The 19,446-nt window shown below is 37.4% G+C and overlaps 2 protein-coding genes across 2 annotated transcripts; one reads left to right on the top strand and one right to left on the bottom strand.

Annotated features, from left to right (window-relative positions):
• Positions 1 to 1,779: 1,779 nt before the first annotated feature.
• Positions 1,780 to 12,892, top strand: tm9sf3 (transmembrane 9 superfamily member 3). The gene is made up of 15 exons (XM_067527111.1): positions 1,780 to 1,979; positions 2,942 to 3,137; positions 3,274 to 3,396; positions 4,687 to 4,847; positions 4,962 to 5,039; positions 5,490 to 5,621; positions 5,805 to 5,971; positions 6,677 to 6,771; positions 6,894 to 7,024; positions 7,859 to 7,998; positions 9,324 to 9,392; positions 9,489 to 9,635; positions 9,778 to 9,861; positions 9,972 to 10,048; positions 11,316 to 12,892. The coding sequence occupies exons 1-15, from the start codon at positions 1,887 to 1,889 to the stop codon at positions 11,381 to 11,383; spliced, it is 1,761 nt and encodes a 586-aa protein (XP_067383212.1). The 5' UTR covers positions 1,780 to 1,886; the 3' UTR covers positions 11,384 to 12,892.
• A 240-nt stretch (positions 12,893 to 13,132) lies between these two features.
• On the bottom strand, positions 13,133 to 18,129 carry prdx3 (peroxiredoxin 3). The gene is made up of 7 exons (XM_067527124.1): positions 18,006 to 18,129; positions 16,600 to 16,711; positions 15,906 to 16,047; positions 15,522 to 15,657; positions 14,681 to 14,784; positions 13,541 to 13,706; positions 13,133 to 13,314 (listed from the first exon to the last, which is right to left on the bottom strand). The coding sequence occupies exons 1-7, from the start codon at positions 18,039 to 18,041 to the stop codon at positions 13,264 to 13,266; spliced, it is 747 nt and encodes a 248-aa protein (XP_067383225.1). The 5' UTR covers positions 18,042 to 18,129; the 3' UTR covers positions 13,133 to 13,263.
• Between the last annotated feature and the right edge of the window lie 1,317 nt (positions 18,130 to 19,446).

The following is a 19,446-nucleotide window of genomic DNA, read 5'->3' as shown; positions in this document are numbered from 1 at the left end:
TTACACTACTTATTCACCCATTTGCACTCACACATTGATGGGGGAGCTGCTATGCAGCTGGCCAACACTCACCGGGAGCAACTAAGTTGGGGGTTCAGTGTCTTGCTCAAGGAGACCTAACACACCAATCTGCGGGATTGGTGGAAACCACTCTACCTTCCTGCGCCACAGTCTTGGGGCTCACGAATTTCCAGAATTTACTGTCTGTGAACATGGTTTACTGTGCAATCCACAAATGTAAGTTAAAGTTGTATCATACAAAGAAGAAGCCACATGTGAACACGATCCAGAAACACTACCATGTTCTCTGGGCCAAAGCTAATTTAAAATGGTATGGAAAAGGGAGGAGAAAAAATTGAGGCAAAATGAAAAACTGTTGGTCAGATTAATCAAAATTAATCTGACTAAAGATTAATTTTAATTTTCTGACTAAGATTAATCAAAATTAAATTTGCAAACCATGGACACGGTGTCCATGGTTTCCAAAAACAATTTAAAATTTTGATTCAGTACTGTGGACTAAAGAGGAGGGACCATCCAGCTTGTTATCAGTTCAAAAGCGTGCATCTCTAATGGTATGGGGGTGCATTAGTGCCTATGGTGTGGGCAGCTTAGTCATCAATGTTGAAAAGTACATAGAGGTTTAAGAGCAACATATGCTCCCATCCACTCGTTGTCTCTTTCAGGGAAGGCCTTGCATATTTCAGCAAGACGATGCTAAACCACATACTCCATCCATTACAACAGCATGCTTTGCAAGAGAAGAATCTGGGTCCTGAAGTGGCCTAGCTCCAGTCTATACCTTTCACCAATAGAAAACATTTGGCACATCATAAAACAAAAAATCTGGCAACCTGTTAAGCAGCTAGAATCCAGCATCACACAAGAATGGGACAGTGTTGATCTCTAGCAACTGGTCTCCACACTTACAAGATGTTTACAGACAGTTGTTAAAAGAGATTTTGAGATGTGTTGCTGCTATTAAATTCAAAATGAGCTAATATTTTCCATGAATTGTCAACATCTGATATGTTGTTTATGTTGTATTGTGATGACAATATGGGTTGATGACATTTGCTAATCATTGGTTTCTTTTTATTTAAGTTTTACACATCTTCCTAACTCTTTTTTAATTGGGGTCGTAAATACAAATGGATGTCATTGAAGGTTCTCAACAAGGTTTTCCAGCTTCATTTCGCACTTATAGGAATGCCTATTCTAATGAATTAAACGACTACACACCGTTTTATTATACTTGGTTGTTGTGGATGTAAAATAAACATATAATCAACCTTATGAGTTGAAAACTGAAGGCCTTTGTAGATTTGTGGCAGTGTGAATGACATATTTTTTTATAATATGCATCTACTAATTATCTTTTAAATCGAAGTTCTGTGGTATTAGTTTGCGTTGCCCTCTGAGGACCATGGAAATACAAAATCACCAGATAAAATTAAAGGTTTAGGCTTTAAACAGCATGTTCATTCATGAAAGGCAAGATATTGTTTAAAAACGTTCTGGTCATCGAGTGACCGTAAAAAGAACTGTTTGTTGTGAGCATGGATCTTGTTTCATGCACCGGTGAGGTGAGGTGAAACTCTTCTCCTGGCAATGGGATGACGTGGCTGAAGGTTGCGGACGATGCGCTGACACCGTTTCGTTGTTACTCGGTTGATACATCACTTTTCACGCTGATTGGAAGGTGTAGGCCACGTGACTGACCCCGGCCAATCCAATGTGGGTGCGATGAGCGCCCATGTAGCGCTTACGCCATATGCGTACGAGAGCATCCCAAAAAATTGCCTCTGTCATACAACCAGGAAGAAGGTGGGATAGCTCTTCGAAGCTAACATTCCCAATCTTTGTGCTTACTTTCTCTGAAAATAATGGGATCTTCCAGGTGGAAGGTGGCAGCGGCGGCGTTTCTCACTATAGTGAGCCTCTTATTAACTGTCGACGCAGATGAACACGAACACACGGTAGGAGAGGCCGATTGAAAAGGGGGAGCCTTGAAAATAATGGACGTTTGTGCTCTGGAACTTGCTAACTGTAGCCGTAACGGCTAGCTACATTTAAGAAAACAGAAATACATGCATAGCAGAATGTGTGGCTTGACCTGTTGGGCAAACTATGAGTTACTAAATACATAGCGTTAGGCGTAACGTTACAATTAGCTAGCTAACCTGGCACCACTTATCGGCCTAAGTGCTTATGGCTAACGTTGCAGCTAGCTTGCTAGCATGTCTACAGCAGTGGTCCTTAAGCACCGGCGGAAACTACGCTCAAGTTAGAGTAGCCAGCTCCAGTTACTTGTTCTGCAAAATTAAAACCACTGCCATAATACACCTGTAAAGCATTTGGTATCAAAGTTAACATTTCAAACAAAATTTATTTGAAGAAAGGACTGCACAGTTGTTAACATTCAAATTTAGCCACAAGACCGGTTTAACGCATTTGCCTGTCGGTGTTGTGTTTCTTGCTTTTATCAGATCCAGACTTCCTAGTTCATTGCAACTAACCTAAGTTACCAAGCGTATTAAGTTTGATTAATTTAAATCGTCATTTTATGTATGCCAGTCGTTAAATGAGCTGACACGGATATAGCAAGTCAACTTCCTTGACTGTAAGCAAACATTAGGTTGCGAACGATCCAACGCCACATACTGAAGAGTTAACCTTAATCGGACTGTATGATAAGTTGAAAGCTAACTGTGGTATATTTTCCTATGTTTGAATACATTTGTGTGCAACACCAGGTTTATTTTTCTGCTGATGTGAAAATGTGACGGTAACTTTAAACCCACTGCCTAAACTTAATGTTGCTGTAATTATTACTGTAAATGTGAACATGTACTGATGATGATAATGTCAAATATCTCCAAAATGAAGCTAATGGGAGTCACAACGTCACAATATAAGAGTCCTTGTGTTTCCTTTGCAGTACACAGATAAGGAGGAGGTAGTTTTATGGATGAACACAGTGGGGCCTTACCACAACAGACAAGAGACATACAAATACTTCTCTTTGCCCTTCTGTGCGGGCTCCAAGAAGACCATCAGTCATTACCATGAAACACTCGGAGAAGCTCTGCAAGGAGTGGAGCTAGAATTCAGTGGATTAGATATAAAGTTCAAAGGTATTCCTCTGTTACACTAAATTTGACCTGTTGTGCACATACAAACTAAGTTGTCTCTTAATCTCTGAGGGTGTTCTTTTCAGCACTACATTTTTTGTATTTAACAAAGATGATCTTATCTGTTTAATCCTTGTAGACGAAGTCATGCAGACGACATACTGTGAAATTGACCTAGACAAAGCTAAACGGGATGCCTTTGTCTATGCCATAAAGAATCACTACTGGTACCAGATGTACATAGATGACCTGCCCATTTGGGGTATGTCATGCTTCATTTCCTTTAAAAGAAGATAGTCAGATATTATATTTGTGTGTTGTGAGTTGTCTTTTGATCTTAAGTATTACTGTAGTTTTTCTGGCTCTGTACATTACTTCTCATTCAATATGAGTTATGAATTACTTTTTTGGCAATTAGCCAATTTCTTCTTCACAAAGGTATTCTGGTGACACTAGTATATTGAGTATCAAAGCAGTTTATCTTGAGGTTGAAATTCAGTCAGTTTTTATTCTTGGCTGGCTGGGAGATACCATAGTTAGTATGTTTAGTGGATCAAAGAGTTTAACATGGTACGAACAATGCAGTGCGCTAGTTTATGATCAGACTTAAGTTTATTTCCTCTAATCTGGTCGTTGTTTTCCAGTACTGTACATGTTTTGTTATATGCTGTCTAGAAAGAGCTCCTATCAGGTCTGGTAAAACTCTTACTATTTAACTATCAATTTGGACAGTTTATTTCTAAACAAAATATTTTTTGGTGTAATTCTGATGCACATTGCAGCCCTCTCCTTTGCTCTGCTCTGTTGAACATTCAAGGTTGAGATAATAAATCAGACTTTGAGTAATTACACTCCTACTTACAACAATGGAACATTCACATGCGCAATACAGCATTTTGTGTAAACTAATGCTGATCATCTTAACAATCTAAAAGTGGAATTACGTGCGGTAGTAGTTTGTACAATGGTGCCACTCCTACCATTGCTCAAACATAACTATCATCTGATGTTCGAGTTATTGGGTGTGGTACTGGCATTGGCTTGTAGAATAGTCCGTGTTATGTGTTACCTACATACATCTGAAACAGAATAAATATTAATCTTGAGCACATGTCTGGTTTGCCAGGTTAGTAACTGAACCAGAGTGGTTCATGAATGTGAGAATAACATGTTGGTTTATCACATTCTTACCAAAATATACTGGCTGTTCTATATTAGGGTTGTTAAACTAATAGTAAACACTACCTATCAAGATTAATATGATAATATAAGTAACCATGCAGTATAGAAAGAAGTGGATACATTTATTACTGTTTTGCATCAAACTGTTTTCTGTGTGTGTGTTGAGAGCATGTCGCCAACTGGGACACACTTTAAACACTTACACTGAATGTAACAGATGATGCAGTTAGATTGTTGAACAGCAGAGTAGTAAGTGAGCTTCTTTGTCATTTACAGATGATAAATTAAATAACGGAAGGTTCAGTATTACCACCTGTCCAATTGACTGCTTCTGTAAGGCTTTCTGATCTACTCCATGTTGGTTTTTAAGGCATTGTTGGTGAGGCTGATGAGAATGGAGAAGATCATTACCTGTGGACATACAAGAAACTGGAGATAGGCTTCAACGGCAACAGAATTGTTGATGTAAATCTGACCAGTGAAGGAAAAGTCAAACTTGTGCCAAACACTAGAATTGCAATGTCTTACTCTGTGAGTACTGAATATTCTGATTTGGTTGTTTTGTCCGTATTATGGATGATTATTGCATATTAAAGTTAAATAATAGAAGATGATTTGTTAGTGTAAATATATTTCCCATCACAGGTGAAGTGGAAGAAGTCAGATGTGAAGTTTGAAGACAGATTTGATAAGTACCTCGATCCATCCTTCTTTCAGCACAGGGTAAGTTTAAAGTTATGCACATGGTTTTCTGAGTTCTGTGCATCATCATGCCAGTCAAGAATGCTGTTTGCTCATTGTAATAGTATTCTTCTATATGACCATTCAGAACAAAGGACTGGAATGATGTAATTATCCAACCTGGTAACTTTTGGCTAACTTTGTAACTGTAATAGCTGCGATTGTGGCAGGAATCCAGTTCGGCTCTCTACGAGGGATTTTTGTCTGGTTTAAGAGTCTGAATGTTGGAATCAACTAGCTACTACAGCCAATGAATGAAAGAGTTTCCTGCCTTGACTTGTATGGTGAAGCTGAGTGGGGATTTTTGCAAATGAGCAGTTGTAATGTAGTGATCCATTCTTCTTCGATAAAATAAGAGTTTAAAATCAAAACTAAAATAAACTAACTAAAATGAAATCTAAAACTAATTGTTATATTTACAATTTCTTTTAGATTCACTGGTTCTCCATCTTCAACTCCTTCATGATGGTCATTTTTTTGGTGGGTCTGGTGTCCATGATTCTAATGAGAACACTAAGAAAGGATTATGCCAGATACAGCAAAGAGGAGGAAATGGATGACATGGTACGTTTTAACTGACTTAGCAGTTTGTAAGGTAGTATGGTTTTCTTTACTAAATGCAGAAGGGTTAATAACATTCAGTTTTTTGGTGTTGTCATTATTGGTTTCTCAGAGTTTTAGCTAATGGCAGGTTTGGTCTTTTCCATTCTTTTTGTTCCTTGTCATGTTATTACTGTGTACCAACAGGACAGAGACCTGGGAGATGAATATGGATGGAAGCAGGTACATGGAGATGTGTTTCGGCCGTCAAGCCATCCACTGATCTTCTCTTCACTAATTGGCTCTGGGTGTCAGATCTTCTCTGTCTCCCTAATTGTCATTATTGTCGCTATGGTTGAAGATCTGTACACAGAGTGAGTAATAAGCACCCATATGGTTGGTTATAAACTACAAGTTCTATTGTGACATAGGTATCAAATACTAGGGTTAATCATTAAGTTTCAAATCAATAAAGCCAGAGAGAGTAGTAGAGTTGTTGAACTAATGAATCAAATATCTTCTTAAAATAATCTTCGTGCATCTCAGATCATTAAAATAACAAAGACGTACGTTTTTCATTGTTTACAGTTTTCTGTTATGTAAATGAAACACCTCATATCAAGTAATTGGGAATAAAACGTGGACATTAAAAATCACACCTAAGCTCTAGTGTGCAACTTCAGGTAGCACTAGCTTGAGACTGTTTATCAGCCCTTTTAGTTCTGCTGAGCCCTTCCTCTGTCTGCTCTGATACAACTTTAATCGTTACACTCCGCTACACTCTGAACAGCCCTACACGCAGTTGTCTTTTTAAAATTCCAATAAATAATATGCCACTTACTAATCAAGCAAAAATTGATGAAGCTATCTGATTGGTTAGAAGGGGGAACCTCATCCAAAACTTGTCTGTGTCTGTGAGTCTGTGTCGTGGGATTGCAGCTTTGATTGGATTGTAGGTATAACACTGAAAACACTGTTTTCAAAGGGAATAAAGCCCAAGCACTGAGGGAGTAATAGACCTCTCAGGGCCTCACTTTACAGTTTCCTCTGTTACCTCACAGTTTCTTTTTTCTCTGCAGGAGAGGATCCATGCTGAGTACAGCAATTTTTGTGTATGCTGCGACCTCCCCTGTCAATGGGTACTTTGGGGGAAGCTTGTATGCAAAACAAGGAGGTAATAAATGTCTGTTCATCACATTCTGATGTGACTGCTTTATTGTATTTGGACAATTGGCTTGCTATAGACCGAACTAATCATATCATGGTGCATGCTTTTTTTTTGTCTTAATAACACAGGCAGAAGATGGATTAAACAAATGTTCATTGGGGCCTTCATGATTCCAGCTATGGTGTGTGGGACTGCCTTCTTCATCAACTTCATCGCTATTTACTACCATGCCTCTAGAGCTATCCCATTTGGCACCATGGTGGGTTTGACACAGCAACACATCTTTAAGAACCACAGTTATGAAGAACATCCTCTTGACTTAGCTGTTTACAGTTCATCTGTAGCTCTGCTGCTCTGTGGGTGGAGTGATATCATATAAATTATTGGTTATACAGCAGAACAGTGTAGAAGTGTTCTTACATTTATTTTGTACTAAATTTCTACCAGTAGTAAAATCTAAGAGAACAATTCTTTTGCTGGTAGGAGATGTTTTTATTGAAATCTAAAATACAAAAAAGAAAATGCTAAAAGTGCTCACATGCTTTCTGCATAGCTTAGTATTTCTCAGCAATGTCCCAAGTGACACATAAGCTCTTCAGTTGTCATAAACAGCTGTATGTAGGCTCAACACAACACTAAAGAGTTACACTATGCCTTTCTCGTTACAGTTTAAGATAAGTTCTACATGTTAATGAATCATCTTGCTTTCATACCATGAATATTTCAACACTACCAGTTAAACACCAATTTCAGCAGCACTGGAACAAATGTGGGGGTCAAACATTTTAGTCACCAATAATAGCCATGTGTATGTTTGTCATCCCACTGACTTGATGAGCAAAAATCACTATGCTCATTTCTACCTCGGATTTATGATTCAGAAGTACATAACCTAGATAACCTCAAGTTACCTAGAAGCTTTGCAGACCATTTACCAGCTTATTAAATACCATTGAACTTATACAAAGTATACAATGACACAGCCAGATAACGGGTGACACAATTGATTTGGGATCCATAAATATCCAGGAATCTGGCTATAAACACAGGCCACACTACTCAACCTTAATTAATTCTTTTGTCTGTTGTGCAGGTCGCTGTTTGCTGTATCTGCTTCTTTGTAATTCTGCCGCTAAACCTGGTGGGAACTATTCTGGGGAGGAATTTGTCAGGACAGCCGAACTTTCCCTGCCGAGTCAATGCTGTGCCACGACCAATCCCTGAGAAAAAGTGGTAGGTGTCATCCATTGTAGATGGGGTTGATTTAGTCTCTGAGTACTGCAAGTTGAAAGTTCATTGGTAAAAACACAGAGTACAGAAATTTACTGTTGGTTATAGATGGTGCATTTAAAAGAAATCCAATTTCAGTAAAATAAAACTTCAATTAACCAATTTATGGCACTTTTACAAGATAAATGTGTAAACAATATGGTATGTTATATTTGTGGTTGCCGAATGTGTAATAACTGATCAGTAATATGTGAGGAAGTTGTATTGGGTGCATGAAAGAATCATGAGTGTTGTAATGGCTGTGTTCAAATGTTAGACATCAGGTCTAAAGTGCAAAATGTTTTAGCTGTCTGCACAAACTCTCTGGGTAATGAAAAACAGCAAAGCAGTAAGCTGTGAGTGGATTAACATTTACAACTTTCTGCCAAGACCTGTGGCCAGCTGCCAAAAGGACATAGTAGATTTTGTCACACTTTGCTTGAATTTCTAATCTGTGTGTACTTTTCCCTTGTCCATCTTCACAACACAATAAGCCATGTATTCTTATCCTAGAGTGAATCTTATATAAAGTCTCTTCCAAAAGTACGGAAAAAGCAACACCAATCCATTTGTTTTTACTGAAGACATTTGGGTTTCAGATCAAAAGATGGATTTGAAGTTCTTGGTTTAGTTGAATTATTATCTTTCTGCATGATGAATCTGCTACCAATTAGTTTTGATGTATTTCTCTGTAACTTTTCAGGCAATTTTTTTCTGTACACCTCTGAATTTATTCTACTGCTTCCACTAAGTTATATCTTCAAGATTAGTAAGCCTGTTAGAGAAGAAGTCATGCAGTCAAGGCCATGACACTACCTCCACTATGCTTCACCAATTAGCCTGTATGGTTCATATTGATGAGCAGATCCTTTCTTCCTCCAGACTCTTGTCTTATGCCTTTAGCCAGATTTGCACTGGCTTTTTTTTTTCCTTTTAGACACCTCTCTGGTTTTTATGTTAATGTTTTTATAGGAAAACCCTAAGGCCATTTTGAACAATCGATCTCACAGAACACTTATGGGTCACAAGAAACACCTGTCAGTCAGTTGCTAACCTAACATTTGGGTCATCTACTACAAATCATGCTAGGTTCAGTATAAGATATCAAAGTGTAAATACCATTTTAAAAATAAAAAGCTGAATTTCCGACCTTTTATCTCATGTCCATCTTTATATGTTAAATTAAATTTCTTAATTGTAAAAGGAAAAACAAAAATACCATTTCCATTCCAATACTATTGGAAGTGACGGAAGTTGTACTGACAATGTTGTATGCTGTGATATCTCAGGTTCATGGAACCAGCGGTCATCGTCTGCCTTGGAGGAATCCTTCCATTTGGGTCCATTTTCATTGAAATGTAAGTCACTGTGTCTGGTTGTTTTTTTTGCAGCGACTGTTTTTATTTATTTATTTATTTTATTTTTTTAATGTACTTGCTGTCCTTATTTTTTAGGTACTTCATCTTCACATCTTTTTGGGCCTACAAAATCTACTACGTGTACGGCTTCATGATGCTGGTCCTGGTTATCCTGTGCATCGTGACCGTGTGTGTCACCATCGTGTGCACGTACTTCCTGCTCAATGCTGAGGATTACAGATGGTGAGCTTGTTGTTTTAATCAATACAACGAAATTAGTTTTCATGTCAGATTATTTTTCTGTGAGTGAAAAAGTTGCCTGAGATGATTCAGTCTCAAATTGTTATTGACAATGTTGTTATCTTCTTTTTTCCTTTTGTCCCAGGCAATGGACAAGCTTCCTCTCTGCTGCATCTACTGCTGTTTATGTTTACATGTACTCTTTTTACTACTATTTTTTCAAAACTAAGTGAGTAGCCTTATTAATCACATACCCACAGTAAATTATTACGTTGTGGACAAAAAAATGGTTATGAAACAAGTACAATCCATTTCTAACTTTACTTCATGGTTTTTCAGGATGTATGGGTTGTTTCAGACATCGTTCTACTTTGGCTACATGGCTGTTTTCAGCACTGCCTTAGGAATCATGTGTGGTAAGTACGAAATCGGGTTGATTTAATTGCTGTAGTAGGTTCTTAAACTGAAGACACCCGTAACTTATGAGTTCAGCTTTTGTAAACTCTAGATTTAGATCAACTTTGCAATTATTGCAGTTTCTAGTGCAGTACAAAGGTCATGCAGTGCTGCAACTTTATCAGTCAAGAAGATCTTTTTGTTGTTTTTTGTGACAAAATGTGAGTTTTTCACTTGGAGTAATTATTTAGCTAAAAAGCTGAAATCCTCTAATTGAATTGAGATTTCGACTGGGTTGCCTTATCCTTCAAATGTTTTTAGTTTGATTTGCTGAAGTCTTTACTACATAAATGTGTTGTACATGGCCTATTTCAATCTGTGTGACACCTGCTAATAATTAGCATAACGAAAGCCCCCAGAAATAAAAGTGCTCATTGTTTAGCTCAATTATTGGGCAAGTTTCATTCATTAGGCCAAAGACCCAAAATAATTTGACACTACAGGGCTTCAGGTTCTGTTGGTGGGAAATCAGCAGAGCAAATGTAAATGAGAAATTGGGACTTAAAATATACCTGCCAATGATCTGTCCTTAGAGCAGCATTGTACTGTGACAGAAACAAAACAGAAGTGGTTTAACATAAAATTAGATTTAAGAAGGTCCATTGCTACATGGGAGGCAGTCATGGAGATTGACAATCATATTTAATTTACTTTACTTTTACTTTATTTGTTAGGGACGGGAAACATTAATAAACATCTCTGTAAAGTTTTTAAGTCTATCTTAAAGCAATAACCAGGTGTCCATATGACCACTGAAACAGATTTTACTTGTTTATTTTATGTTTTCTCCTCCTGTCCCTACTGGCCTTTAACAGATCCTTCCAAAATATGCTTCCTAGGTGAGTGATAGTGCCAATACCCAGAGGAAATATTTAACAGCTTTTAGCTAGTCCCTTTAAGGGTCTCCACAGCCCACACGTTGATTTTGGCATAGATTTTATGCCTCCTAGCCAGTCTAGGGACCGAAACCAAGGTGGCCCTTGGTGACTGGGCAGGGGCGCAGTTAGTGGGGTAGGATTCGAACCCGCGGCCTTCTGAATCCCAACCCAGTGCTCCACTGCTGAGCCGCCAGGCCCATGACAGCGATGGCAGCATAGACTCATTCTAAATAACTTAAAAAAATAAATAAAAAGAGATGCAACAAGTTGCCTTGTTTCTGTTTCTGTTCACTGCAGTGTGAGAGCAGAATGCGATTCATTCCACTTACAGAACATGTTTGTCTTTCAGGGGCTGTTGGATACATGGGAACAAGTGCCTTTGTGAGAAAGATCTACACAAATGTGAAAATTGACTAAGAAAAGAAGCAGCAACACAGGGATATTAATGGATTTGCCTATGTGTATCCTGAAAGACGGCGGGCACAAGTCATTCTTTATTACTTTTCTTTCTTGCAAAGAGATTGTGAGAATCTCACTTTGTACAATGTAGGTTTTTGTTTTTTTTTTCGGAATGAATTTCAACGCCGCAACTCAAAGTGAACAAGAGCAAATCTGTGGATGCGATCTCAAACTAAATTCTGTTTTAATCAGTTGCTTTCAAACAAACATTGGGGCAAATGTTTAAGTCTGACATGGCTTCTCTTTTCCAACCCAGTCCTACCTGAGACCAGAGAACATAAATGTTTATTGGTGGAATAGTGTAGCTCTCTTCAGTGAAGAGGCCTAGGTGTATTGAAAGCCTTTGTTCTATTGTGGCAGAATATTGGAGAGTTGGGTTTGTGCCCATGTTCTGGCTTGATTTCTATTTTGTATTCACTAAGCATCGTTACTACACAGTAGACGGTTTAGATTTACTTCCACTGTAAAAACATGACATAAAAAGCTGTTCTAGAGAATCATTCCCCCATTTTGACAATTAGTTTTATTCCGTTACAGTAGCAATCCATCCATCCAGTTGAGATTTCAGTCCTGCTGTAGTTTACTGACAAGGACAGAGGGGACTGATCACAGTTCAGAACAGCAAGAATTGATTTTTAAATGGACGTTTGATGTGATCCCATCTCCCAGTTTAGTCTTTTCTTAATGTTTGGGTTTGAATGAAGTCTACCTGTAAAGATAATATATGGATGGAGGGGAGTGTATATAACCTTGATAATGTATCTTTAGATGTAGATCCCAAATGTATTTTCGTTGTACAGATTTACTACAGGGTGTTTTTTTTAAATGAATCAGTTAAAAACAAAAAGGTATATTTACTTTTTTCCTCGTTGGTTTGGAGCTTGGGTCGGGGCTGATAGCGGTTACATCTTGCCTGAAATTGCATGAATTTTCACCTAACCATTTGCTCGTCAAGCTACACTTCCTTCAGCGCTTTTTTTTTATTTTTATCTGATTGTGGCCATCTTTTCAGTCTCAAAACGGACACTCTTGATTGATTTCATATTTTAAAGCTTTAAAACGGCTCTACTTCTGCTATTGAGCCATTTCCCTTCACATTTATTTCAGTTGCCTAATCTGAATAATAATTTGTGAATGTCTGAAGGGGTGAGGCATTGCTTTGTTTCCACAAACACACTGTACAAAGTGAAGTTTATGTACACTTAAAATTAGATGTTTTCATAACCACACAGTGCTGCAGAGTGTTTCAAATGCTTTTTTCCATTTTGTGTAAATACAGTATGTACCCTACTTGTATGAGAAGTCGCAATGCCTTTTTTTTTTTTCTAATTACCCGTTCTCCCACATTGAAGTTGATTTATGGCACCTCATGTTGTGTACCCAATGTCTAATTAGACATTTTGAATCCTGCATATTAACTTGCTGTAAAGAGAAAATAAACATGTTTATGTACAGGGGTTAAATGTGGTTTGGACTTTGAGGGTAATTTATTTTATTTTTTTTAGGGTAATTTTATGGGGGATTTATTACACTCCTACATCCAGCAGATGTGTATTACAAGCCATAGAGTTGTACAATTTAGTGTTTTATGCAGCATCTAGAGGAAAACTAATTCCATTAAATGACGAGTAACTTCACCTGCCTTGTCTGAACCCCTACTTAAATTATGAATACCACCAACACAATCTGGCACAAATCAAAAACATGTCATTTCTAAATAACATTTTATTAGTATAGTCAACCTTATATAATTAAGTACAACTTTAGAAACTGTAAACTAAGTGTACATTTAATTTTAGGGTTGTACTATTTATGGTTTTCAGCTAAAACTAATGTCTTCAGTTGACCTTTTCAAAGTACTCCTTGGATCCGTCAGGTGTTGGTTTGATCTGAAAAACAAAGTTAAACCAAATGAAATTCCACAAAAAGTTCCCATGTACATCTTCAAGACTATCAAGACTGATATGCCTACTTTACCCAAATTGCACATCCCGAACACACAAAGAATAATGGGACTAATCAAAAAAAGGACAATGGGAATTGCAAGTCAAACATTTATATTTGAGTCCTCAGTAGATTGAATTTTTACTGTGTTCAGAGATTGAGTAAACTCACAGTTGGGGAGTCAGGGGTCCAGCTGGCTGGACACACCTCGCCATGGGTCTCCACAAACTGGAATGCTTTCACCAAACGAAGGGTCTCTTCTACACTTCGGCCCACTGGAAGGTCGTTCACACTCATGTGCTTTACCATACCATTCGGATCAATGATAAACAAGCCCCTGAAGAACAATTATAATTAAATGTTTCTCTACAGCACTGATGAAGTTCTGTACAAAGTGAAAGTACTAAACCAAGATTTAAACATTAAAATATAGAAAAACTGTTACAAGGGAAAAAAAAGTAGTATAAAGGTAAAACCTAAGCATCAGTAATAACAGTAGTTGTTATTAATAGCAACTCTTCGCTGATGTGATTAGCTAATTCCAAAATCCACCGTCTCTTACCAATACAAAGAAAACATAGTTGGATTCTCTAAAGTTGAGTGCAATCACACTTAGAGACAACCCCTACAGTTTTTTGTCCTTTCGGCTTATAACATAAATTCAGGGTCACCATATCGGATCATTAGTCTGCATGTTTTGGCAGTTATTATGCCTAAAGCCATTCCTGACAACCCTCCCCAATTTCTATCATGCTTTGGATCGGCACTGAGCGTCTGGGGATGGGAATGGGCTGTATTTCACTTAGTATAAATAGTAAATTATAGTATTTTTTTTTCAGGGTGTACATTTATAAAATTTGACACTGCAAGGTCACCAAATGCTGAGCCACAAGTAACACGTGACAGACGTGTTTTATTTACTTGGAGAGTATCTGGAATGCATGCACAGACTAAAATGTCAAAAAGTTCACTGAAAGCTTGGTGGGTTTATAGCATAATTATGTACCAGAAAAAAACAAACATGTCTAATGGTTTTTGTGAAAAGTAGTGACAGATTAAAGTGGGCTATGCTAGATGACAATAGTGGGAAATGTAGGGAAGCACACCAGCAGCAGTGAAGTGATGATTCCTTTAGGCTTCTTGGCTCATCTGCAAACATTTGTGCTGGTAGGTTTTTTCTGTTTCTTCCCTGTATTAACAACAATCTAAAAACATTGTACCAAGTGCACAAATATATCTGTAAATTGTGTTAAAAATTTAATTTTAAGTTGTCTGGCCTAATACTTCTCTCAGATAATATGATGAACATACCTGAGTGCAATCCCTGGACCCTCCAGCAGCACCCCATAGTCTCTGGAGATCTGCTTATTGAGATCCGACAGCAGCGGGATGTGGATGTGGCCAAGGCCTCCAGTCTGACAAAACGTTTATTTCAGTATTAGACAGACAAGGGTGATGTTTACTTTACATATCTGAAGTGACCCATATCTGAGATATTAGACCGCAAGTGAACAAATCAGATCTGGGCCACTTTTCTTTTGAATGTGGTCCTAGATCAGAATTACATCTAATATATGACAATATGACTGTTGTCAGAGCAGTCAGATCTGACACTGTTTTAACGTCGCACTTTTATGCGTATGTGCATATTGCCAAATCTCATCGGTTAGTGATGATATCTCAAGAGTGTGAGAAAAATTAACCTAGAGGGGATCAACAACAAAGAAAGGGGTGAATGGAGAGCTGATGAAGTGTCAAGATTTGTTGAATGTTTATAGGGAACCTTTCAGGCCAAAATGGAAAGAACTTGTAACTGATTTGACTGTTGCATAAATTATGTTATTGTAAGCATGTGGCTCATGTTTCAAAACCATATCTGTACACATTTGCTCATGCGTGGCAGTTTAGGGCTGCTATGTTGTTCATACTGGAGCTGGATACATATGACTTACCCTCATGAATGTGAACCATCACCACAAAAAGTTCACATCCAACTTAAAAAAATATATGGACATGAGTTTTAAAACATAGCTTGTCCAAATCCTCAATAAAAAAAAAAAAAATTAAAAAACGGTTGAACCTTGCCTCGTCTGTTTTTGTGTTTTACGGAGTTAATATTTTAGGGCTCATGAGGTTAAAAGTGGAAATGTACCTTGCGTGGAGTGTTGATCCATGCCAAGTGGGTGAAGTGAGAGTCCACAGACACACCTACAACTTCACAGTTGATGTCATGGAACTCGTTAGCCTTGTCGCTGAATGAGACGATCTCTGTTGGACACACAAAGGTGCTACAATAGAAAAACGCACTGTCAGTATAATGTAAACTGAGCAATCAAAAAAATAGCTACAGCACATCTAAGCAAAAATTGTTTTATTAATGAATTATATTTGAGGTCATCAAATGTCAACTGACCAACAGTGGATGTCCTTAAAATGTTATATTGCTTAATATGAATTTAAATTAAATATAACCAAAGCCATCGTGGTATTCACATGATTTCTTTCAACATGTATGAGAATCACTAAAAGTACTCACAAATCCAGTGGGTAAAAAAAGAGCACCAGGTATTTGCCCTTGAAATCAGCAAGACTTAACTCCTTGAACTCTCCGTTTTGAACAGCCGTGGCCTTGAAAGCAGGAGCGGGCTGAGTGACAGCAACAGCCCATCTGGAGGAGCCTGGCGTAGAAAAGTCATCAGAGTTTATTCATACATACTATTTGTTTAGGAGCACTGACATACAACGACTACAAAGACTTCACACTGAAATATTCTGGCAATCTCACCATGGTGTGCTCAACCTCTCATTTATTGACCCAAAGATACCTATTCGGTATTTTAGTAAAATCTAATTCAAGGCACCAACAGTGATACTGAATAGATTCAAACCTGCGACATGAATCACTGTTTTTTTTGTATAGTGTACAGTAGTTAAACAGAACAAAAATCTCAAAATGTTTAGCGGTATTGCATTCTAATGAGGTGATTGTATCAAGTTACTGTTATGTAGAATTCTTGTTACTAACTAACATGTTATACATAAAAAAGCTCAGTAAAAGCTCACTGCCCTAAACATCAGATACAATATTCTATAACACTGAATCTATACTTCTACAAATAAATGTGATGTAGGTTTAATTTTAAATTAATACATTATTTTTAAAAAAGAAAATCCAGTTGTAGTAAAAAGTTAAGGGTCTGAAATACTTTCAGATTTGTTTTTGTACATACTGGTAGAGAAACAGGCTCTCTGAAGTGCAGGAGCCATAAGGATTCTTGCAGATCCAGAGGCTCCATGTCGCCACACTGCAGTGACTTTCAGCCCTGCTGCTGCAACGTTTGTCTGAGAAAAGATATTAAGCCAACATTACTAATGCAACAATACACTAAAAAAAAAAAAAAAGAAAATGTGGGCAGGAACTTGGCATATAGATTAATTTGAAATGAACTATTCAGGTGTTTTGCAGATTCAACTGTATTTAGTCCACCACATTTGAACCAGTTGAATTCATCCCCCAGAAAGGCAAAATATCTCCTTTCCTGTTTTTTGTTTCTTATAGTTTTCTTTAGTTTGTTAAGAAACAGCAACAAACGAAGCTGTAGATGAGAAAAGAGCAAATCATTTTCCAACAGAAGACCACTCCACAAGTCAAAATCACAATTATTCAGTATGTGCAGCTGTAAGATGTTTACTTTTTCATATGTAAAATAACATGTAAATAAGACACTTTTTTGATAATGTTCACAAAGAATTCCTGTCTATTTATTGTTTTGCAATTACATAGGGGGAAGATTCTCTGTTTGACTATGATCCTACTGCAGATCCACAACAAACTGGTTTTGCATTTGCAGTTTTGTCATGCATCAACTTGAACCAGAATGAGAAGCAGCCTGGTGGCTCAATTGGTAGAACATCAGGCGTACCAGGTGTGCACTTGAACTAGAGACTCCCCTTTGGCTGCCCACTGTCTCCCCAACGGTTAAATACAGAGAACAACATAACATGTATATTTGCTCAATGACAACAATAAAGCTTCGATTCTATTCCAGTCATTAAAATACAGTAAGTTAAAATCGATTAGGAAAAAAAAGCTAATGCTGCACTGCTCTCTACAGGTTTAAAAGTCAACTACTGCGCACATGTGACGAAGAATGACTTCACCTGACGCCAAGAGCAAAGTACCTGCCGCAATATAGATGAGAATTAATGCGTCGTGCCAGAGTCTGAACAATATGCTGTCTTGCAGACCTGATGGAGATTTTCTGCTAGGTTCGTCAGTTCCAGCACGCTAATGAAGTCCAACAAAGTTAAATTATTGTAGTTCTAAAAATACATTTATTTCTGAATAATAACTGACAAACGTCTCACACAAAATATTGATTAAAAGAACTGCATAGTTCCTTACTAACCCACATTGCCTAATGTACAGAAAGAACCACAGTTATCAAAGTTTTGTTATTATGTCACTCAGTACAAATGTCCGACACACAAAACATTGCAGCATCTAACTGCACAAGCAAATTATTTATCAATACCTGCTTCTGGCGCTCGTTTATTAATGACTAGTAAATACCAAATTAAGTTGAAATAGTGTCGGAAAGAAACGTGATACTAATTTTGAAACAGGGGAACTTACAGAAGTCCTCAAGAGTCTGCCAATGGTGGCTGCCATCTTGGATTATGTCAGAGCAAGGCGGTGTGAGCGCGTGATTACGTCATAAACGCACCTGCGCGCAGAAAACTTCCAGATCATAATAAATAAGTTTTAAAAAATGAGTTAAACACGGAAGATAAAACTGTTAAATCTATTACGGCTACAAAAGTGTAAGACTAGTTATGCATGCTGTCTGTATGTGCATTGAGACAAACCTGACATTGTAATAGTCTCTGTAACCTTGACTTACATCCTAAAAAATCAACTTTGCTTCTCTGAGCTGTTTTTATTATTTCACCTACAGCTTACACCAACATAATAAACAATAACCTTATTTCCTGAATGTAAATCAATCCCACCTCTTCTCTCAAACTAACGTTAGATAAATACTGCAGAAGCTCAGGATTTCACGGGTCAAATTTCAATCAGTTTGAGAGCCAAAATCATTGACCAGAAGCAGTTCACCAGGGTTTCACAATATTTCACATACACATAGTAAATGGTAAAGACATTTTAGTGTTATTGCACCATAATCCTGAGATAATCATATTGCAACATTTTCTTTATTAATTATTTATTTATTTTTTACATTTTATTGAACTAAGCACAAATACAAACACAGAATAGCAGAGTGCTTAACAACAATAACATATAGGGGTACAGGCAGGTAAGAACAGCAAAGGTACAATTGTCTCAGAACAGGAACCACAGAAAGAGCAGTTGGTGTCAATGTTCTTTTTAAACCTTAGGGAAATATAAGTTTTAACTGTGTAGCATTTGTAAAAGGAATTCTTATTGTTGTAGTGACTGACTGGAAAACATATCTTTCCTACATTGGTTTGTCTGGGATCATTATTGGAAACAACAGAAGCTGAGGCAGAAAAAGCAGCATGACCAAACCAGAAGGAGAAATTAGACAATTTTCAAGGCGACTGAATGTTGCGTAAGTTGCGCAAACAAGTGATTGAAGGCGGAAGTCGATTGTGAATAGAACTTGAATACCTCAAAAAACCCAAGCCCTAAATACCAATTGTTTATCCAACATTGTCTATTCACAACCAAGAAATGTAATAAAAAGTTTCTAAGAAATGCACTTCTTAAAGAATGTTTTCCCTCTCCTCTGAGAAGAAGGGATATAATGAAGTGACTTTCTCTTACACAGATTGTAAGAAGGTTTGGTTCAAATACAATATCAGATTCCCTACTCAACGCTATTCAAAATAATGAATAACATCCATGCAGCGAGTACTTCCGTCTGAAATGTAATATTGAACATAATTCTTTTCTTGTAATATTTATTGTGTACTCTGGGAGGACTTTCATAACTGAATGTAATAACCAGGACATACCAATCCTATTCAATTCCGGCAATTCATGTATAAGCGTACAGGCGATGTCTCAATTGCATCACATAACTGCCTTT

The sequence above is a fragment of the Channa argus genome, chromosome 1 (genome assembly GCF_033026475.1).
Source record: "Channa argus isolate prfri chromosome 1, Channa argus male v1.0, whole genome shotgun sequence".
NCBI lineage: Eukaryota > Metazoa > Chordata > Actinopteri > Anabantiformes > Channidae > Channa > Channa argus.
The sequence above is the reverse complement of the archived record's forward strand: the minus strand, read 5'-3'. Positions and strand labels throughout refer to the sequence as shown.